The following is a 23,539-nucleotide window of genomic DNA, read 5'->3' on the forward strand; positions in this document are numbered from 1 at the left end:
AAAATAAAAAGGCGAAATCCTGGACATCTGAATGCTCTCAAACCATTAGATGTTACTGAAAGTCTACAACCGTAGTATAATATACAAATGCTAAGAGAGCATCTTTGAGGGGAAAAAAAAAAAAAAAAATCCCACAACTTTGCATTTATCACACTTTCATCTCCACGGGTTGAAAACATGTCTTGGGGTGAGAGGGGGGAACAGGACATGGGAAGAGGCGGAACATTGGCTGTTCACCCTTAATTCATCACAACACACTTCTTAGAGCATACTTGCATCCACAGTAAAACATTCCTCTCTATCATGTTTAGATTAAGAACATACAATTTCTTCAACTACAATCTGTTCTATTGTTCTGGACACATGCCAAATAAGCACTTATAATGACTGGTTGTGAAAAGTGGTCTGAAACTCCCCCTTAAGTTTTTACTTAAGTGTTTGCTATGCAGAGAGCATGAAAAAAAAAAAAAAGAGACTTTTGTAACTGCTGCTTAGTTTTCTCCTTCTCCAGTGTGGATTACAAACCTTAACTCAGCAGTGCTACATCCCTTTACAATATTAGGGGCTTATAGCATATAGCTATTTAAGTCAGTGGACAGTTGCATCTCAAGGTGAAAGACTTCTCAAACTTTAAACTCTGAAATTTATGCAGAACGGAAAGATTTTTCTGTCTCCTTCCTAAGCAGCCTTGAGTACCTAGAGCTAGCTGTTAAAAGACTCGTGTTGCAGAGCACGCGCCATTTCATAAGCAAAATAAATGATTAAAAATCCATCTGTTTGTGTTGAGGGTGGTGGGGTAGAGGACGATGAGAGAAAAGAGGTACAAATGATGAGGCAAGGCAGAGCAGCCCCAAGCACAAATGCCTGTGGAGCACGTTGGCTGGCCACTGGGTGTCACCACTGATTTGACTGGGAGTTATAAGAGAAAAAACTACGTCTCAGTGCTTATGGACTGAAGAAAAATAAAATTTATTTTTAAACTATCTATACAGAGGCATGCACATCGGATTTTTGGCATAAGGAAGAGAGAGAAGTGAGGGAAAGAAAAGGAAGAGCAAAACAGCAGAGGAAGTTTCCAAACAGTAGGTGATGGGGACGTGTGACAGGAAGAGTCTGCAAGTCCTGAACTTCTCTGCAAATTCGGAGTTGGAAAGAGGTTTGACAATCACATTTTCATGCACCTCACAACCTCCAAAACAATATAAGAAGCTTCATGAGACCCTGGAGAACATAAGCAACCTCTGAGAGCTCAAAACTCATTTAAAACTGGTTTGCTTTAGGAGGACTGACTCACCTGTAGTGACATCATGTCTGGCCTGTACTGTTTACGGAAGCCAAGGTCATACATGAGGAATTTCAGCATTTCAAAGGCCTGTTCCTCACTCATATGCAGAAGCAGCACTCCAGCTACAAAGCTTATACCTTGACAATAACCCACTTCTTTGTCCAGCAAAGAGTATGCTTTCAGGAGATTAAAGAGCGATAGCTGTCCTGCTCCCAGATGTGCAGAAAAATAAGGGTGTGTCGGGAACGTCCGTCCTGATATAAAGAGAGAAGAGCAGCTGATAATTCTTCTCATAAAAGAAGCCCCCACCAAATATATCTGACAACGAGCATCTCTCTCTTCCTATAGATCTCTTCTCTTTGCTTTCATATGCAGGTTGATTTTAGTCAGATCAATCCATATTTTACCACGGATTTTAGACAGCATCTATTGAGCTCATTTCATATTCTCATCTGCATAGAACTGGCAGAAGCAACTGCTTGAGTTCTCTTTTCAGGCAGATGTAGAAAGACATAAATACAAACAGCATAAACTAAGAAACCATTTGCTCAGAGGATGCTAAGCAGCACACACAGTTTTTATCCTGACAACACAGAAAGTGGTGCTGATACAGCAGCCTCTACCTCTACCAACACCTTCCATTAAGACTGGTGTGTTTCCAGTCAGACACATGAAACCAGTCAGAACAATCCCCCCCGTTAAAACAGACGTACCTAGATCTACGAGGATGGCGTGCTGTTGAGCAGTCAGTTGTTTCAGCAGTTCTTTGTAAGAGATGTCAGGAGGCTGCTGCTTGTTTGGCAGTCTGTGTCTCACTCGATGTTGCACAGCCAAAAACTGCCAAATTTCTCCCCGACGACTTTTTGGTACACCTGCAGGTCAGCCAAAAAAACAAGAGGCCGAAGCAGGGGCATATTTTTAATGCTATAACACAAGAATTTGCTTTGACATAATCTTGCCTGTCATAATCTTGGCCAAACCACTCTGGAGGATCCCTTACGGTCAGCTTCAGAAGTTGTTCACTCTGCAGTGTATTCCCTCAGTAGCCACAGTTCAGTCCAACTAAACATTAGCTACAAACTTACAGCAATTACACTGAGCAATACATTGGGCAACTGAGGTACAGACATCACTTGCTTTGCCACCTCTGGGGCTGTACGCCTCCAGCAGAAAACAGATACACGACTACAGGCAGAATGCAAACTGTCCTGTTCAGAAAGGCTGAACTAAATTCAGAGGTGTAAAATATAGGTCCACCGCCTCTTCCCCTTCCCAAAGGGCTGTTCATGTCAGTCCGTAGACTTGGAGACAGATGTACAGATTACAAAATGCTCAGTTCAAACCTAAAAGCTTTAATGCTGTATACCGAGGGAAGGACACAGAACCACTCCTGTTGAAAGACAGCATTTCTCTCAAGTCAGCCAAGCACCTGTGAATGCATAAACTTAATCAAAATACTACTTTTGGACTTCTGCATACATTCCCCTGACTCTGTAAACCGACCTTTGAAAGTCAAAAATAAATTGTCAATTCTGCTGATACTTTCCAGGCAAAGAGTTATTTAAGAAGAGCGCAAGTTAGAAAAACCATATCCTTGTTCCCAACTCTGAATTGCAGCCCAGCAGCAGAAGAGAGGCCAGCAAGTTAAGTAGTTTCTTGACAGTCTTCTGCAGGTCACTAACAGGAACCACCTTATTTCTACCACAATTGTCTTTGGTAGCAATTTAAACTTCCCCTCTGTACCACAGCCAGATTACACTAAAATATTATTTTTCGGCATCTGCAATACAGACATGAGATTCTACGGAAGAGGGCACAGTGGTGCAGTAGGACTCTACATCCGCATTCTACTAACGAGGCCCTTTGGCTTCCCTTCTGGCCTACGGCTAGGCCACAGGAAGACCTACTTTGAGCCAAAATCCCCAACCTTTCACTCGAGGAAATCAAATACCAAAAGACCAACAGTCCAGACTCCACAAGATGTAGTCCTTCTGACTCTCTGAAGCTTGATTGTGATTCCCCTAGGTTTTGGGCACAGTCCATGTTAGACATTATGGTCTTGCCTTCCCAGTAAGTAAAATCAGAGCATTTGAAACTCAAGAGTCAATTGGATAGGAGCCACAGACCAGAAAACAGAAGGTCACAGCGTTAGCTGCAGAAGGTCCAAGTTCAGTCTCTGGTGTAATAATACTTGGGCACAAGATGCTATTTTCAGGAGTATGACTATACACATTGATTATATACACTGCTAACACTAAGCTGTAGGCACAGCAGAACCCATTTTCTGTTTCGCAGCAGGAGGCGGGTGCGTTTGCAAAAAGAGGGCAATTTTTCCACGATTTTGTGTGACTGGAAAAAGTGTATTGCTAGCAGACTTCCTGCGGTATCATAAAGGCAATAAAACAAAACAAAAAAAACACCCTTCAGACTTCATAATCAAAAGCCATTCTACATAAATACCTTCTTTCAAAGTAGAATGAATATCTTCCATGTCACATCGGATTTTGGCTCTGCAGTTTAGCAACTTCTTATCCCAAACATTTATGGCATCTTTCTGACATGTACCAACTTCATCATAGTCCAGTTTGACTTTTCTTGATTGGAGCTCATCTCTGCTTGCTAGAGCGCAGAACACAAAGGAAGGGCGCACAAAAAAACCCCAGAACATCAGAAAATTACAAGAAACAAAGACGCAAACCCCACTCATACATATCTATCTGATAATCTGACTAGGGATAAATATACCTTCTACATTTCATCCGTTAATAGCTGAGACAGGGTCAGTCTTTTGTCATAAGATGCTGCAGGTAACAATTTAACTTCTGTTACTGGGCCACGAACATTAGTAATTCATGAAGTACATGAAAACATTTCTTCAGGCTTGGGGCAAGAAGAAAAGCCCACTCAACACAGTCAACTTCACCACATCTGCTGCTTCTTTCAACTGCAAAAACACCTTTGATCATTTTTTTCTTGTTTATATTGAACATTACAATTGTTTCAGTATGGAAAGTCCCAAACACGTCAATGTTTGTACTAGAGATTTAGGCATGAAAACTAGGCAAGACTTTTAAACTGAAGTCTGTCATTCTGGTCCCAGTTTTCACATCTCCCTTAAGAAGGTCACAAGAGCACTTTGCACTGCTACTTGGCATCATCAGGCTGACCAGAAGTAAATTAATTAGATGAGCTTTAAGGTCCCTTCCAATCCAAACCATTCTATAATTCTGCAAAATAGAATGAACCAACATGAACCATATCCAGAAAGGTACATCTGTGGTGAAGCACAGAACTCCTGTTGCTGTATACTTAACAGATTTGCTGCATAGGACTACCTGGCAGAAGATCTTTATTCCAGAGGACTCACTATTTCTGAAATACAGCTGCAGATACTCTGGAGTTTCACTGAGAAGCAGCTTTCATTTCCATTACTGAGAAATTAACTGACATTATTTTATTCTACATGGTAAGTATGCAGAAAAACACTCCAATTCCTCATACTATTGGCATAAAAAGCACTGGAATAGAGACCTGCATGTGTCTTAATTTAGAGCTAGGTTTAATTATCATTAGACTGAATTATACATTTTACAACATGACCTCTTAAAGCTGCAATTGAGTTTATCCCAAATTTGGCTTGATCTGTGTGCAGTACTTGCAGAAGACTCTTTCCTTTTACTGGTGTACCGCCCACCCCATCACCATCTCTAGGTGAAAGCAAACTCACACTCACGTTGTTATACAACCTGCCCAACACAACAATCAGTTCCTTTGCCTAATCAGCACGCTTTGGATACAGCCATTATAGAGCTAATCTATAAGATCATTGCCTAGCCCACTCCAAAAAGGCAGATGACAATTTTATCTATTTCCAAAAGCTGTATGTTACACCAGCAAGATCATAATCTGTTCAAGACTACAAGGGACCTTGTAAAAGCAACTATTATGCATGGTGCAGTACAATTCCACAAAAAGAGGAATGTGATCTCACTGCAAGAATTTGCAGTCCAGCTGAGGCAATTTTAAATGCTACCGTACTGCTGTATGATTTCTTTTGAGAATGCTCATTCTCATAAGCAGTATGTGACAGATTCAAGAGAAGAGGAACATATTTCAGTGTGACAATGAACTCCAGAATTAAGTGCACAGGTTATCATTCACTGACTTTGGCTCTGCAGTTAACCCGAGTGAAAGCCAGCGAGCTTCCCTGTTGATCGTACTCGCCCTACCTCCTATGACAACCTCAGCTGCTTGTAACCGTCCTTGTTAATGTTCTTCCTAATCATTGCTAGGTGGCCTGCTACTTCTTGTAATTCTTATTATTTCTAGGTGATCTACTGGAAAAATGAGCTTTTAGCTGCTCAGAGAAAAAAAATAAGCAAGTTTGTTTAATTCACAGAACTTACCTTCTGTAATACAAAGAACTAATAGTATTCAAGTCTCCTCGACAGCAAAGGGAACAGGAAAAGAGGTTCTATTAATATTTTGTAAATAATAATCAACAAAACATTAACAGAAAACCACTGAAAACAATCCCACAGCAATTTCAGTCTTGAACCAGTCATATACAGCTGAACAAATTCACAGGTGGGAACCTGACTTCAAGAAGAGAAATGGCTGCATTTCCATTATTCATTTCCCATTCCTGACAACTACATTTAACTGTAGGCTAGAATGCCAACCACAACCCAAACCAGTGCTTGTTTGGAATGCGTCAGTTCTGTATATATCCTGTCCATAAAATGGCCCATGTTGCAGCAGCCCACAGGAAGGAAGCCTAGAGAGAGGTGTTCAAACAGTTTACTTTTCACCCTTTGAAAATAAGATGATGAATTCCAGCTAGCCAGAGCACCAGTTTCACTAGCAGTACGATGCACCTGCATACAAGAGTGGAGACATGCTCCTTGAAGCACAAACCAAGATGTAGGCTGCCAGTTTAGTCTCCACTGCTGATACTCCTGTTTTCACCACGAATGATCAGGCAGGCAGAACTTGTTTTCTACATATCCATTACAAAATTACTTATAACTGAGTCTTAAGGAACTGCACTGATTTAACAGTTTTCAGTATCTCCAGCCACGCAGGGTGGGTATAGAAAAAGTTTGTCCCTCAGCAGCTCATACCACCAGAGGGAATAACATGAAATTAGTCACTATAGCAGACATCCAGCTTCCCCACCCCACAACAGTAGACTAACCGTTTGCTAAAACAATAAATGAAGATTTTGGCTGAAGTTAAAACAGACATCTCTGTAGATGTTCCCTATGAATCTAGGAGTTTCCACAGAAGCGTGTGCCAACAGGTAGACAAACTGTAGCGAGAGTTCACAGAGAAATATGATACAAGAAAGCACACTTGTAGGGACATGGAAAGACTTCTGTCCTGCTGTTTTTCTTTCCTCTCCCTGCCTTCTCATTAAGCACCACGAAAGAAGGAAAAAGAGTTAACTGACCTCAACAAGATCATTATGACTTGTTTGAAGAATCAAGCAACCATATAATGAGGTTATACACAAGAGAAGACAAGGGCAGCAATTACAGAGAAAACATTTGAAATTTTCTACTTGCCGTGAAAGCTATTAGTCTGTTATACTCAAAACTTCTATATGCTAGGATAGACATTGCATCCTATCATTTATTTGTGCGAGTCTTAACCACTCATAATAAAATATCTCCGCCGGAAGCTCAGGCAGCTGACAAGTCAGCATGGCCAACTTCAGGTCCCTCAGTAACAGCACTACTCAGTTTTCAGTGTACAGTGCTCCCCTCCTGAAAAAAGATCTTTCTGACATACCTCAAGATTCAGTTGCTCAAACATCATATGTGGATTCAAAAATTTGTAAATTACCACTGTGACACGGTTAACGAAGGACAGAAATGCCATGTTACAAAGGACTGAAATGAGATATAGAGGGTAAGGCTTACCATACCTAAGTGTTCACACAGCATCTGTTCTGCTGACTCCACTTCACATTAGAATTCCTGGACTTAGTTAGCTAGAGCACAGACTGTAGCAACCTTTGTCTAACATGCACTGAAAAAGGAAAAGTTATCATTTTCTTCTTTAACTAAGGCAACTCATTAAGAGTCAGCAGGTGGACAGAGAACCTGGTAAACTGCGAGACAGCACTGGGCGAACACATTTTTTTCTAGCACTGTTAACCAAAAAGCTACGGAACCACATCTCTGTTTGAGGTGCCCAACACCAGTACAGTCTTCAGGTTCAGGTAGCAGAATTTTTAATAGTTTTTAAGGGTATTTTCTAAATAGCTAACCTTCCAGCTTCTGGTTTTCTTTTTCCATTCGAAGTAAGAGAATTTGCTGATGGATGGCTTTTCTCCACAGACTTTGTAGTTCTTCTGAGTTTTTCCTCTCTCCAGTTTTATCTGGACCATCCTCATTTTGCAATACTAGAACAAGAGGGTCCTCCTCCAAGGGTGGAGCAAGAGGGGATAATGGTAACAATTCAGTTCCGTCATGACCATCTGCAAAGAATCAGAAAGCTATTACAGGAAACTCAGATTGTTTGACATCTCATGAAAATCTAAGTCGCAGCAGAACAAAAATAAGCTGTCTTCCACATTCAGCAGTGAGGTGCTGATTACAAAGAAGGAGAAAATGCAGTTCAACAGTAGAGAATTACTTTTAAATAAAGTGTTTTACTGAAATTAAAGTTACATTTAATTAAAGCTAAATAAAGGGTCATCTGGTATTTCAAGCCTTTCCCCGCTAGCTCCTTTTAGAGTTAAAATGAGGCATTTATTCACAAAGTCACCTTTACAGCTGAGCTTGTTTACTGCTATGATTTACCACAGGCTCTATACTAAAAGCAACTTTCTCCATCTACTAAGCTGCATTATAGGCAGTGCACTTCATGGTCCCTAAATACAGAGTTTGTCATTTACCTATGACTGTGAATTCTGCCAATGGGACTGTATCAGCATAGCAGGATTTCAGATATTTCAGAGGTTTCTACCTTAAATGATCTAAAGCTGTAAGAATTAACAACACACTCAACAGGTGCTATGTGCATTACAAGGACAAGGCAGAAAATTCACCATTTTCTGCAAACACTGCTATCATGTAAGCAGGCTAGGGTAAAAATTTGCTAACCGTGAAAGAAGGTATCTTTGTCAGCAAGGAGCAGTTCTTCGTTTCCTTGCTACCAGTGCAGCCACGGCAGACGGCAATTCATTTGATTTTGATGACAGAATCCTCTGTTCCAAGCAACAAAGACCTAAAGCTAACTGAGCACAACTGTTCTCTAGTGACGTTCTAGCAAGAATATCGTATCAAGCTGACTCCCTTCTCCCTTTCGTATTTTCACATGTTGCAATTCATTATAGTAATCACGATTCAGTAACAACTGCTTGTTTATTTTCTTTAAAAGCACACACAGACCTGGATGCTGCATCTTGGAAGGAGATTTATTCATAGGTGAAGCTACCTGCAGGAATATTCTCCGCCGCCAGGAGATGCGGCGAGGTGTGAGCGTGGCCCCCAGAGTATTTAGAGATTCACTGCTGCAGACTGTTGATGTTCTTTTCTTTCCCTCCCCATCACTGAAGGAAAGAAAAAGCAGATGGGGTGATCAAAGTCAGTCATCTTGGGAGGAGGAGGAGGAAAAAAAAAAAAAAAAAAAAAAAAATCTTTATTAAGTCTGTCTAACGTACAACCAAACCTGCAGAAGCATTTTCTGGGAAGCTTTACAAGGGAAAGCGTGCCATGTGCGAGCTTCACCTTGAATACAGAAGTGCCCAGTTGTTTCTCTCTAACACAGTGCTAGGAAGTTTGAACTATATACACCAGGGAGAATTTACAGCATTCAAAGTGTTCAGCTGCAAGCTCAGAATAAAAGCTAAACTTTCTGAAAAGCTAAGATAAAAATGTATTACTATTTAGCCTCTAAAATAGACAGCAATGAGGTTTGCTTACAGGAGAGATCTGATGTAACACCCCTCAAAGCACAGATACTGCTTTAGCAGAGCACAACACTCCATTTAGCGCCATTTCAAACAGCACGATGAGCTCACAGATGAGTATTTCATCAGAGGCAATGTTCTGGCCTTCTTCTGCAGTCTCTTTCCTACGCTTCAAGAAGTGGACACTTCACTTGCACAAATGGTGGGGCCAAATGCCCTCATGTTTCATCAGCATCTTCAGCTGAAGGAACAGAGTCCTTGGCAAACAGAGGGCAAGCTCAGTTCCTACCACCATTACCTGAAAGGAGCTGCTCATCTCCCCTGTTGCCATGTAGAAATATGTTTATTTGGAGCCCTGGATAACAGATAGACTGAATTATTCCGACTCCGAGCTCAGGGAACTGAGGCACTGTAAAAACCATGTGTCATACTATTAGTAGGTGGTCTCAGCAGAGCCCCATGCTCCACTAAACAAAACAGCAACAGAAAACGCTGTGACAATCATCTTTGGCTAACTCTTACACAGTCTTTGGTGATGGGGTGATGGGGTAACCACTGCTTGTGCTAGGCTAAACATAGACTACAAAACTAATTTTGAATCTAGAGGTGCCGTTTCCCAAAGGTATTTCAGTCCAACCACTCTTGGAAATAGAGTTCGGACATATTAATCATTATAACTCACGTTTCTATAAATAACTGTGATGAAACTAATTCTTGCTATTTCAAGTTTTACATATCACATGTCAGAACACAAAAACTGAGTCATTCCAGGGCTTCCTAAATAGAAGCTACATAACAAGGGAATGAAAACGTCCTTTCTACTGCTGTGTACAAAAATCTACATTCAGCTACTGTGCCCCTAAACGTGCCGACAGTCCTAGGAAAAGTGTTCAATTTACAGTAGTAAAACTTACAGGACAGTCAGAGTAAGGGGGTGCCTACTTAAGGGTATGAAACGAAGCTACTTACGTAATTTGTGTTGCAGAGTTTACAGCGGGATGGATTAGTCATATGTGCTACCTCGTGAAGTGTGCAAATGACACGGTTCTGAGGACCTGCACTTCTGTTGTTAAATCCTCCCTTCCAAAATTCCCCTGGCATTTTAAGCAAGTAACGTTAATCACCTCCTTTTTCAAAGAGCTGTCTGATTAGCGATTAGAGGAAAACTTTTGCAAGTCTCCCATGTGCACCTTGCCACATCCAATGCAAAGCAAGGTCATGTGTGAAAACACCAAGATTTAGGAAAAGAAGGCTAGAAATGAGAAAAATTTCTCTGCTCCTTTTCAAGAGGCAGACAGTCAAGTCCTAGCTTAACATCAGGTCTGAAGGTGTGAAACAATAGCCTACAGAGCAAAAGCACAAAGAAATCAGAGTAAAATGGTGGTTGTCTCCTGTCCTGTGATGAAATGGTTCAGAAGGCTGGTGCAAAAAACAGATGAGTTAAGTACATATTCCCCACCCTGAAACAGGAGTCGCACAATGCTTGCTCCCTAGACTTTACCATCTCTCATACCTAAACTTAACAGGCTGGCTTCGCTCCTGGTCGTATTTGCAAGATTACTTCAGGTTTTAAGGTAGCCGTGGATCTTAACAGCCAGGCAGATAGGTGCTCTGCTGAAACAGGCCACCAACACCTCATAGAGTTCCTCTAAACAGGGTGGGGGTAAAGAAAAAAGAGTATATCTGACCATTAGCTATCATCTCCGTGCAAAATGAAGATGTTTATTAATGTGAGCAGAGAGGTTATGAGCAAAAGCAGCTCCAAACCAACAACTTCTTCTTAAGTGGAGTTCAGTCATGTCTACTGAAAAGCAAAGCAGAGTTTTCACTACCTCCCAACCTGGGGAAACAGATTTCCACAACTTTCCTGTCAGGGCACTGATACTGAAACCTCAAACACTCATGGGAAAAATTCTTAAGAACTCTTAGGAGAAGACCCTGTTCTGACAACACACAGGCTTAAACATCTACATGGGAAACATGTTGCAAGGTCACCTGGCAGAAACAGTCCAACTGTCAGTTACAGTTTTAAGGACATTTTCCACTTTAAGAAAAAATCGCAACCTCAAACTCAAGAAAATTATAACTGCTCTATAAACTATGGATTACAGAGCCCAGACAGTGGGGCAAAGCAGAAGATGAATATTTCTTGGGTTATACAGTAACACAGCCACCAAGAAGAAAAAAACGCAACTGCTTTCTACAAGTTTCTGTCCTGCTGCAACCTACCAACAACTGAGCAAGATGAAATGCACCAGAGTCAGTGCGCTGCAAATTAAGAGATGGCAGTAAATAAAATCTTAACAAACTACAGAAGAGATATTTAAGAACTGAACGGCAAACTAGAACATAATTGCAATAATTGATTTTTTTTTTTTTTACTTTACTTTTGCTTATTTTAAGAAAGTTACAACTAGATTATGGTATAGCTTCTACATTAGAATATTTCAGCTTGGTAAAGTAGACATACGAAAGGGCAAAGCCAAACAGTTCACTAGAGAAATTCCACAAAATGGAGTATTTCCAATTTATTTTGCTTACTGTTCCTGTTATAATCACTTAACATACCTCCCATGCAACTCTGGAAAATGATAACAACGTAAGACTCAATTTAAGACAAATGCATCACAGTTCAGTTTGAAGAACGGTTCTCCATAAGGCTACTTAGCCTATGCTCATGACCCAACACAGAAACCAAAATGCATTCATCAGCTTGTATGCAATCAGAAGTGAAAAGCTATAGATTCAGAATGCCTTAAATATTTCAGTCTGTACTTTCATCCGTAAGCTGTTACAAATGACAACCCAAATACTCAAGAGTACAGACCACTGATCATCTGAACTTTTCATCTGTGGTAACTGCAACTCAGTTTCACCAAACCATCATCCCATTCACCATTCTATCAGATAATGCATAGTATGAAGATGAGACAGCCAGTTTTGGAAAAGAAAAAAAAAAGACTATGAAATCCAGAAAACTTGTTCAGATTACAAAGATGTTATTGCTTGGTTTCAACTACCCAAATCTCTTCCCAAAACTGTTCTTTAAAATGCTCGCAAAGACCGATATTCAAAAAACTAAAAAGCTACCCGAATTTCTTGTGAACTCTACACAATACTTATCCGAGTTATTTTGCACTTGACTCCATGCAAGCCAAACGACTCGAGAATAAATACTGTTGCTGCTCATGCCAAGGTTTGCATTCTTCCCCAGTTTGCTTTCATTTCAACTTTTTCTCTTGATTGCTCTAAGTAGCAATTGAATCAACTCAACCTACTTTGCAATTCGGAGGCTGAGATGGTACAAAATCCCCCAGATCAAGTACAGAAAGACAGCTAATATTGCAACTCCCAGGACTTAGGCTGGCAGTAGCCTATATGTAAGCCTAATAAATGAAGCATATCTCCCCTCCGGGAGGAAGAAAAACTAGCTCCGATCAGTTTACACCTCTCTGTTGGTTCTCATTCCTGTCATATATTTCAGTCTGAATAATTATTTTCTGCTATTTTGTTTAAAGAACATTCTCAAGTATTTTACTTTCTTCATGAGAAACGAAGTTGTTTTTAAAAAGCGATCTGTCCAAATTCAAGTGGTGATAAATCAGTTTAAATTATCCTTGCGTAACAATGTAATGAATAGAGACAGTTTGGGCTAGTCAAACCTATGCTGAAGGTTGTCCCATTTTTAAAAGTGCTGCTTTTATTTTTATAATAAACAACCAAACAGATTTTTCCTATAGTCTAGCTTTCAGGAGTAGCTGTTGAATAAAAGCCAGAAATTGCAGAAGTTACAGAAATGAAAGTTTAAAAACAGATTATGCTCTCAGATTCCTGTTTGTTTACCTCTGTGTTGGTAGGGTTTGGGTTTTTTTAATCTTTATATGTGCTTGTGTTCAATATTAAATGTTGCAAAACACATTTGTCAAAAGTCAAGATTATGTGGACCATTTCCACCCTAGACTTCTCTCTAGCCAAATGAATAGACAATGCAGCAAAAACATTCTGAAGGCACCTATTAATATTGTGTTGATGCCCAACTTTGCTATACCGTTCATTCCTTAAAGCCAAAAAAAATACCGGTATTTTCTCCCACACAAAGCATCACAACAGTGATCACTAGAATTAAACCCAAAAAGCTCAGCCTCCCCACAAACATTACGAAAAAAGATACGTCGTCTTTCACTACAGCAAACTTCCACGGACAATAATTCTTTTTTCTCCTGGCTTTAGGTATCTCCAACACAGCCATTTAAATCCTAGCAAGTCAACTGAGGCTTCCTTTTTAATGAAGGTAAAGACACTTCTAGGACGGAATTGATGCTTTGTAAATGAAGATGCTCCCAGTAACAGGCACAACTGGCTGTGCTAGTGTTCAGGAAGGAAGGTAGATAAATAGGCAGGATCAGCTCAGCAAATGTCAGAAAAAGACAATCACATTAGGATGAGAGCAATCGTGCCACCGAAACACCAAACTCTCTCCATTGATTAGCTGAGATGAAGATGTCTACAATCAGGTGAGAGCCACTGTACCCTGTATGTCCAACACCTTAGTATCGGTTTCTGAGTTTGTAACCACTTCCCAAATGCGATGTAAACATGGATCAGAATCATCTTCTAATACAGTGGCCAACACTTAAAGACATATGTAATAAGCAGAGTTGCTTTTTAACACGGAGCTCCCCAGCTGACCCTGGCTTGGTGGTGTTTCATAGAATCATAGAATGGTTTGGGCTGGAAGGGACCTTAAAGATCATCTGGTTCCAACCCCGCTGCCATAAGCAGGGACATGTTCCACTAGACCAGGTTGCTCAGAGCTCCATCCAACCTGGCCTTGAACACTTCCAGGGAGGGGGCATTGATAGCTTCTCTGGGAAACCTGTTCCAGTGCCTCACCACCCTCATGGTGAAGAATTTCTTCCTAATATCTAATCTAAATCGGCCCTCTTTTAGTTTACAGCCATTCCCCTTTGTCCTATCACTACACACCCTTGTGAAAAGTCCCTCTCCACCCTTCCTGTAGGCCCCCTGTTTGTATAGGCCCATTTGACTGCTACAAATCCAACACCTTTCTAAAACGAATTCAGACTGAAACTGGCTCTGCTCTTGCACATTGCAGTTCACCAGAACACCAAGAAAAACTGCCTGTTGCATCACATGTTAGCTCCAAGCCATATGATATGGGAAGTCAGACTATAAAGAATTTTTCTCCAGTGCAATGCGGCTGGCATACACTTCATGAATGCGTAGTAATTGTGATTAACCTTAGGAAAATGCACTGAACTTTTAGTTAGGGTTCCTAACAGATAAACAGCTTATAGTCTTCAGAGTGTAAAGGACTGCCACGCTGTGCTCAATTCCAGTCTAACATACACTCACATAAGAATGCTAAGAACACCTCATGTTGAGTCTATCGGGGATAAAAGGTGTTCCCCTCTGAAAAATAGTTAAAAGAAAAAGAAAAAAAACACCCCAAAACAACAAACCAACGCACAAGAAAAACCACACCGTAAAAGATTTCAACTTCCTCTCATTCATAAACTTGATGACACAGCACACATTTGCAAGCTAAATAAGGTAGAGTTTAAAGAGTTTCAGTCACCATCAGTTGGACAATATATTTCATTCTCCATTAGTCAGTTCACATGACAGTTGGATTACCTCAGTCACTCTTTTCAGATCAGTTTTATTCATTAGGCACTTATTTCTGACTATATTTTTTGTATTCACTTCACAACTCAACTAGATGCCAGCACTTCACCATTGCTACCGCAGTCTTCTTACCATGATAGTTCAGGCCCAGCTGCTCCCAGCAAGACCCGTAGCTAATGAGATCCCATTTTCACATGACTTTTCGCACAAATTCAAGATTAAATGGTATCAGAGATCTGTATACTACAAAACTTCAGCAGAAACAGGGTGGTATTCTGACAATTACTCCTAATTTTAAAAATATATAAAATAAATAAAATTTTTAAAAATTACTCCTAATAAAAAGCTCTGTCCACCTTACAGTTCAAACTCCATTATAATGAAACCCAGTATCTTGACTAGCGTGCATAACCAAATCCAGAAAGAGTAATCTCTCAGACTTTTCAGCTTGCCATCAGCTGGCATTAAAGCACAGTTTTAGTGCAATACTCAATACCTACATTCCCCAAGTCCAGAAAGCTAGGTTTAATAGGATTCAGCTGCCTGTACAAACTGAACTGGGCATTGGTTCACCTTGGACCAAGCCTGCTAACTGAAGGGAACGCAGAAATAAAATTGGACTGGAACCCAAATAAGAGGTAGTCTGTAAGAGATGGGTTATTTTTTTGCCATTTTTCTGCACACCCTGGTGCGCACTCACCAGTTTCTATAATTTCAATAATTCACCAGCTACTTAGCCTAGTGTTCTTGCAGTGTAGTAGGGAATGGAAAACCTAGGCATCCAACTAACTTATAAAGTAACTATTACTGGACCCCAGGTTTAGAACAGGCCATATTAAAAGCCTACTTCGACACTGGACAAGACACCAATCTCTCCTCTCTAATTTCAAAAACATACACTGCTTATTCCTTATTTGTTTGTGCTTGGGTAGAAAGGTTGGGTCACATTAAAGTGACTCCCTCTCCAAAACTGTAAAATATTTCTAAGACTGGTTTTGGAAAGACCTCCCTCTTAAAGTGACTCCCTCTCCAAAACTATGAAATATTTCTAAGACCAGTTTTGGAAAGACATCCTAAAATTAAGTAATGATTAGTTTGCCTTATCCCTCCAGTAGAAAGTGAATCTAGGCCACTTAACATTTACTGCTTAAAAGCTATGGGATTCGGGGGGCGGGGTGGGGTCAGGGGCAGCAGAGGTACTGCCACTAAGGCTATGTAGTTACTTTCCTGTAAGGATGCCTCAGTTTATTCCATTTATATAAAAATTTATTTTGCTGGAAGGACCTAAACTGTACAAGTTTCCCACTAGGTGTTTTGTAACTGTGTCTACATTACAGTTTTTCGCTGCATGCTGTACACAAATCACAGATTAGAGGCCAGAAAGAGACACTTTAAACATCAGTGAGATCAAGGTAGGATGCAGTGTGTTTAAGGAGATGATACATTCTTTGTATTTATTCTAACATATATATTATTACAGATTACTAACCCAAACTGTACCTCAAAGCAACCTTTAGGTCAACTACCTTTCACATTAGTTTGTATACCTATATAATTTCTTACAGTCTACTATAAAATGGAGATGACAAACTAAACTGTGTTTAATGAAACTGCACTCCACAAGGTGAAAAAAATTTCTTTAGGCACTCCTAACAATTTCCACACCCATCTCACTTCTTCCCCGCTCTTTTTCAATTGGAAGTTATTTGCCAGTTCTCTCTAAACATCTCACAGCCAGTATCACCCAGCTAACCCGGCATTTCCCCTTCCTCATGCACAGGTGTCCCACGTTAGTACTGCACACTCTTCACATTGCTCTTTTCTTATTTTCACATGCCAGTGATCACTGCAACACATGCTGGTTTGCATTCAGCAGAGAAAGCATTAAATTGGCGTGACATTCCTAAAAACCATTGCATTTCAAGTGACAAACCAATACAACCGATGTACAACACCAGGATGGAAACAGGTCACAGCTACTAGATGTGAGCAAACAAATGTCATTTTTAACAGGCTTTTTTTGCCCAAAAGCCTGTTCACCATTTGCCTCAAGTACTTAGGAAGTCTGTTAGAAATGCAGGAGCACAAGGCGGAGTGGGAGAGATCCCATGTGCTGCGTTGCACTAGGAATCCTGTTGTTAAGCCGGTGGCAGGGAAGAACTAGGCAGGAGACAATGCTCTCACCTCTTGGACAGGTCACTTTCTGAGTGCTGGAGCAACCTTCCTGAGCCCTGGTAAAAGTTTTTCAGGAAAGAAGGGGCAGAGACAGAGGAGGGAAGACCAGGTGACACTGATTCACTTTCATTGAGGGCTCCACGAACCCCAACAACAGGGCTGTGCAGGCAACAAGAGAACACAGCAGACGGGTCAGCATAGATTCGGATACAACAACAAAACATCCAGATTAAAGATACTGGCCAAGTACCTCATCTTGGCTTACAGTAACTTCGTTTCACACAACAAAATGTACCAAGTGCACTACTAGGCACTTTCCCTGATGATACTGATTTTGTTGTTACAGCTGATTTCTTTTAAGAAACATTTCAACAATATTGCAGAACAGACACACTACCTTATTTCTTCAGCCTTATTTATTTTTAAGGCACATTCGGAAAAAGAATCTCTGAAACACTCAGAAAATATCCTTAGAAACCTGCTTCCAATAACATAAACGACCTTGTTTCTTCCCTTCAGTTTTTTCTTGCTCTTGTAAATAACATGTGTTGCTAGAACACATTAGAAAGAAGGGTTTATTTAAATACAGTACTTCTGGATAAAGATTTGTGAAGCATTTAAATCAAGAAAGATAGTCCTACTACAGTTAAACATCACTTCATAAAGGGAACAAGTGTTGGGGGTCACATAAAAATTTATTCAGTTTCTTTTACTTAAAATTTTTGATCAATCCTCAATACTAAAGGAGAGAAGGAAAAATCCTGGCCTGGAACCAAGCTATTACAAACTGTTTTGACTGAAAATCTGCTGATGATGCCACTTATCAGTGAGTTCTTAAAAGTTACTACAAAGAAGTGAAGTCAGCAAGTCCTTCAGTTTGGACTGTCAGGGTTTCCTGTTTGCATACAACATGGTCAGTGGAAAAAAAAAAAAACAACAAAGTTTATCTCTGTAAAAAACACATTATTTATCTCTTCAGCAACACAATGTAACAAAGTTATTTCAAGGCTAGTTTCTTACCCTTCACCCCCTCACATTCTCCTAAACAGAATACACTTTTTTTCGCCTTTCTCTACAAGCTGGAGCAGCATTCATGCTGATATTTTAATGGAGACATCAAATGGGTGAGAATTTATTATTTAAAGTCATTTTTAGAAAGAGCCCACAAAAAGTGTAATTGCAGCCAAGCACTGAAACAGATGAGTAGTTTGGAGAACGTGCTCCTCCAGCAGAAAAAAAATTCAGCTCATCTGGGCCTGAATCTTGTAAAGGTTTTGGAGTTTGCAGGGTCACTCACTGCAGATAGTCGGGATGGAGGCAGGGAAAGAAAGTACAACCGAAGAGGCCCACAATGAGCTGTGGGGACCTCTTCTGACTGAGTGAAGGAACTCCTGAAGAAACAGTATTCCACATGTTAATAGCTAGAGAGTCTTCAAAAAGGAAGGCAAAAGAAGTTACAGAGCGAAGGTCCAGAAAAAGGCAAACAGGGAAATCACATACCTAACAGTTCAGTGGAGATGTTTAATCCTTAAGACCTTTAGTGAGACTCCTCATCAGTTTTAATTCCGGACATACTCCCTGGGAGCTTGGCTAACACAGTGACTGATGCTTGAAGCTATCAGTGCCTTGCTCATCCCGGCATAAAACCATCATCTCTGCAGCTAAAAGCAGTGAGGACCTCTTCTCCAAAGGGCCTGACTACCGACGCTGCCAAAAAGGCTCAGCCCAGAGGTGCCAAACAAATAAACAAACAGACCCACGCCAGCATCCAGCCCGATGGTCAATATGCTGGATGGATGCTTCCCCTGAATCACTGATTCGAGGATTAGCGAGTTACTGCAAAGCATCAAACCACTCTGAGGCGGAGAAGACAGGCTGAAAATCAAGAAAGAAACAAGCAAAACCCAGAGCAGCGCAGAAACCGCTTCCGCAAGGAGGAACACGGAGGAGACTCACCCCGCCGTCTCGACACAGCTCTGCCGCAGCAGCGGGGACCGGACGCTCTGGGACCTGGCGTTCTGGAAGGTGATCCTCCGCCTGGCGCTGGACGGCGGGTGGCTGAAGGTATGGGCGCGTCTCCTGAACTGCGGGGAGTCCGAGTCCTCCTCCGGGAACGGCTGCCAGGCCGAGGACACGGGGGACGCTGGAGGAGTCGCTGGCGGGGAATCGCCCGGCGAAGCGTCCTGCAAGGAAGCGGCGGCGGAGTGAGGCCTGCCGCTCCGCGGGCGACGGGAGGGAGCTCGCGCCTAAACCCACGGGTCGTGCGCCGCATCGGGGCACCGAGGCCTCTCCTCCGCCTCGCTCACGGCCTATTGTATGCTAATTATCACCAAAACCAGACATCCTTTGATAATGTGCTCCAAAACCTGCAGCGTCCTTCTTCAAAAAAAAGGGGGACGGAGGAATAAAAATACATATGCAATGCAAACAACATACTAATTACTCCAGGCATCTTCTCACAGGGATCGACATTCCAGCTACCAGACTCTTTCGGGAAAACACAGGAATTGAAAGGACTCAGGAAACTGCTTTTAGCTGGTTTCCTTGACATATCGCGAGCATACTTCCTGCACCGTCACAGCGATATCCTGGAAGAGGGACTGCTATTACACAGCCAGTTTACGACTAACTGTAGCAGGAAAACCATAACAGAATTTTCACCTCCTGGGAAAACGAGCAACAGATCCTCACGTGAGGTAGAACGTTAAAAACAGGAAACAAAAAGAAAGTGAACAGAGTTCCGCCCGCTCGCCCCCAGACAGCATCCCCAACAGCTGGGTTTAGCTCAAAAATTCTTACTTCCCTAAAGCGACTATTACTTACAGAAAGGACACTTCACCTTCAGAGCATTTCCTTTTGTTGAGATCTGACCTTTTTTAATTACTTCAGTGAAACAAGGCAGAAACCGACTAGAAATTCCCTGCTTTCTGTAAAAGCAACGGAAGTGTAGGAAAAAAAAAAAAAAAGGACTGGCAATCCAACAACAGCTTAAAGCCGAAGCTTAAAGTCAGCCACATATGCCAGCTTTCTTACACCCTCCGTCTCCCAGAGGAAACTCTTGTGAGCTTTGTAAAATGATGTGCTTTGTGCTATTTCCTTCAAACTGAAGCAGAGTGCCATACTTACGCTTCATTAACACCCGTGCATGAAAACGTGCCAATTTTAACTAAGCTCCTTACGTACTTTGTCAGAAGCAAGGCTGTTGCAGCGCTCAAAGCTGTCCACGCTTCCCAGGCGGCCTCGCATTCTGTTGGCTCCCTGCAAGGAAAAAGGCAAGTCATTTAAGCTGGTCTTCTTCCTCGTTTTCTGAAGGTTAAGGAAAGGTGGCAACAGCCGTGCAGGTGAACACAGGACAGTTCAGGCACGTGACACGTTTGACGTAAGCCCGTAGATCATGGGGCAAGCACCGGATTTTACAAGCAACGAGATCTTTATCTGGCAAAAGTGTATCTTCTTCCCCCTTCCTCCCAGGGGTTTTAAACCTGCAGCTCTGTTGCCTGAAGCAACTGAGTATTTCCTGATCCATCTGAGGCAAAATAGCTGAGCTGACTTAAACAGCAGAGTTCAAAAAGCTCCAGACTTCAGTACTGTGCGTGCACTGCAGCTAATGGATGCCTTTGGCATACTGCAATCTCAACAGAGAGTTTACTCCAGATCTAGACATTTCAGGCAAATCAAGCCCACCTGGGCAAAAGTAGTGAAAGCACTAAAACTGGAGAAAAATTATCCCTGGTTGCAAATCCAGAAAAATAGCACCAGATACAAACCAGACTTATCAACTACAACGCAGATAACCCTGAGGCAAGTTTGCCAGATATCAGCGGTAGCAGATCTTTTCTGAACTTGTTAATAGCCATCTGGTTTCATAGGAACAGGCAATTAAGACGCAATACTTTAGACTGCCTTCCACTCCTAACTGCAACTCCCATGAAACATGGGTGATGTAAGCTGTTGGACACTTCCAACTGCTGAAGTAAGCTGCCTTCAGTACTTTATCAGGGGAAAAAAAGAGTCTAGGTTTTAGGGAAACTAGAGATAGAGCTCCTCTTGGTATGCTTGCAACTCCAGGAGAAGTTTTGTCTACATCAGCAGTATTTATTTAGCCTACTTTTTCCAGTAAGGTTTATTTTCAAGACTTAGCATGCCCTTTAAGTACCTTCTCCCATTTAAGCTCATTACCAAAGAATACTTTGCCTGAAGCATCTCTTCACTGACCCTCATAATAAAACAAGTGCAAATGATAACGTGGAATTCTCTCACACACTTTTTGGTACTGTGAGAAGGGCTTTTTGGTTCAGAAAAAACAACAGAAGAGATCAGCGCAGCATGGGCTGGAAAGAATCTGTTCATGAGGTCAAAGAGAGGTTATATTTTTTTTCTGAGGAACCTCATTAGGAAGCCACAGCCTGTTTTCAGTTCAGACCTGACAAAAATAAGATCAGTCCAGCAAAACAAACAAGTGAAAAAGTGACATTCCTCTGGGACTAAGTGAAGCCAGAGCACAGACCCCAGCATGTTTCCCTACAGTGAGTAGTGAGCAGCTACTCCTTCAAGTAGTTCAAAATGTCACTACATGCTATATATCTAGATAAGAAGCCATCCACTTAAAGTGTTCCTAGATATCTGGTTACTACATACTTATTTCTAGTTTTGCTAAGATTGAGGCTGCGTAAGCCTCTCCCCCACATATACTGACTTTTACTTAAATCTTCTTATCTACAAAAAAATGCTGAATGACAACTTAAAAATACCCTGAAGTTCTTTAGTGGTCTCTTTATTTTACTAAATGTACTTCAAAATAAGGATATATAGTCATGCATAATTAGCACCCCATTACATCAACCCGATGTGATCTGCAGCGGGCTTAAGCAGCAGGAAACCCACCACACCAATAGGTATTTGGTGCCTCAATATTTTTAGGAATCAACTACGATCCGTCAGGCTTGTTGTAATAGCCTGATGAAGAATAAGAACTATTAAAACAGTCATTGTGTAACACATGTATGCACGTAAGACACGGTATACACACACATAGATACTCAACATATACTCTTGCTTTAACCAAATAATTAGTGGTTCGGCTACACTGTAAATTATTTTTCTCAGTCTTGCATTGTGTAACCTTTAAATGGATCTGCAAGGATGAACCCCTATGTGTACAACGGTTCACTACAACACACTGGTATTCCTGATCTATTGCAGTTTCAAGTTAAAGATGAGACAGCCTTCCTCACAGCAGCAAGTCCGCTTCATAAATAGCAAACTGTAAATGGCCGTAATCCAAATTCGGGTGTCCACTTCCCCATGGACTGTGCAGATCCTTATACTATAACATGCAGCATGCCGCAGTGGCCCTGATGAGAAGGAACAGACTGTATCAAAACCAACAATAGATAAGCAATTTCCCTTCGGAGACTCTTCAGCTTAAGCAGCACATTTTGTCTGAATTTTTATTTTGCTTGATATGACCAGAGTGCTAGTATGTCCGTATATGGCAGGGCTGCTTTACTGGGTTATTCACAGTGACACACGCCTGTTCCACAACCACTGCAGGGTTAGTGACCCTCCATCAGAGCCAGATCACTTTCCAGTCACGTGTCCTTTCTGTGTGGAAAAGAAATCAGACTCAGCACAGGCACGAGTGTAGCTGTGGCCATCCGATGATATTCCAGACTGCTGAAATTATCCAGATGATCTGACCGTCATCGCTCTTACACGTGCGTGCAACTCCCTCTCTCTCCCTCTCTCCAAATTCAGACCAAGTCCCTAGTGTGTAAAACTTGCTACACAGCTTAGGTCAGGAGAGTTATAATGCTAGTTTCAGGCCTAGATCAAATTCATACCTAACCTTCAGTTGTAAGGATTCTCCCTGGCAAATAACATTTTGCCTTCTTTACAGGAAACATCTGTGGCATCCTGTATTTGTAGGTTACTTTATGACATGCCCATATAAGCTGCAGGACAAATGCAGTTTAGGCCCTGATTTAGCATGGTAATTATAAAATTACTAGCAGAAGGAAGTTAATTTCACTGCTCCAAATTATATTTAGACTTCACCATCCAGTATTCACAGCTCATTCCACTTTCTCTGTAAGAACATACTGGATTCCCAAGCACCCAGCCTTCTTCAGTTATTCCTTTATACGCCTCTTCTCCACTTTCAGGACTCTCCCTGCTGAGCAGGGGACACTAAGCAAAATTTGCAATTCAGACTTCTTTTTTAAAAGGCTCTTAAAGAAAGTCCCAGTAATTATCTGCAATTCCACACCATATCTGGCTAGCAACACTGAAATGAAGGACATCTCACTTTTTAAGTCTATTGCTTTCCCCCCCTCCCCCCCCCCTTGCAAAAGGACAACTTTGTTACTACTTTCTAAAGTTTCTTAGTGACCAATACGAGCAACTTTAGCTTTAAGTAAGGTATAACTTCTCTGAACAGAAAGATTTCCAGTTTATGCAGGCACATTTATTCACACTTTGAAAAAAAGATAACATGTCTCTCCATGGGA

General features: G+C 41.3%; 1 protein-coding gene across 3 annotated transcripts in view; it reads right to left on the bottom strand.

Annotated features, from left to right (window-relative positions):
- TBC1D4 (TBC1 domain family member 4) overlaps positions 1-23,539 on the bottom strand; it is a 118,586-nt gene that overhangs the window by 10,693 nt on the left and 84,354 nt on the right. The window contains exons 9-16 of one of the 3 annotated variants that reach the window (XM_075423090.1): positions 20,214-20,288; positions 18,987-19,213; positions 17,040-17,189; positions 8,686-8,846; positions 7,560-7,769; positions 3,746-3,904; positions 1,999-2,157; positions 1,295-1,539 (exon numbers count right to left, since the gene is read on the bottom strand). In XM_075423090.1, coding sequence (XP_075279205.1) covers positions 1,295-1,539; positions 1,999-2,157; positions 3,746-3,904; positions 7,560-7,769; positions 8,686-8,846; positions 17,040-17,189; positions 18,987-19,213; positions 20,214-20,288 — 1,386 coding nt within the window. Of the gene's footprint in view, positions 1-1,294; positions 1,540-1,998; positions 2,158-3,745; positions 3,905-5,691; positions 7,523-7,559; positions 7,770-8,685; positions 8,847-17,039; positions 17,190-18,986; positions 19,214-20,213; positions 20,289-23,539 lie in introns of those variants that run through there. The other 2 variants (XM_075423096.1, XM_009942500.2) reach the window with 2 other exon arrangements.

The sequence above is a fragment of the Opisthocomus hoazin genome, chromosome 1 (assembly GCF_030867145.1).
Source record: "Opisthocomus hoazin isolate bOpiHoa1 chromosome 1, bOpiHoa1.hap1, whole genome shotgun sequence".
In the NCBI taxonomy this organism is placed as follows: Eukaryota; Metazoa; Chordata; class Aves; order Opisthocomiformes; family Opisthocomidae; genus Opisthocomus; species Opisthocomus hoazin.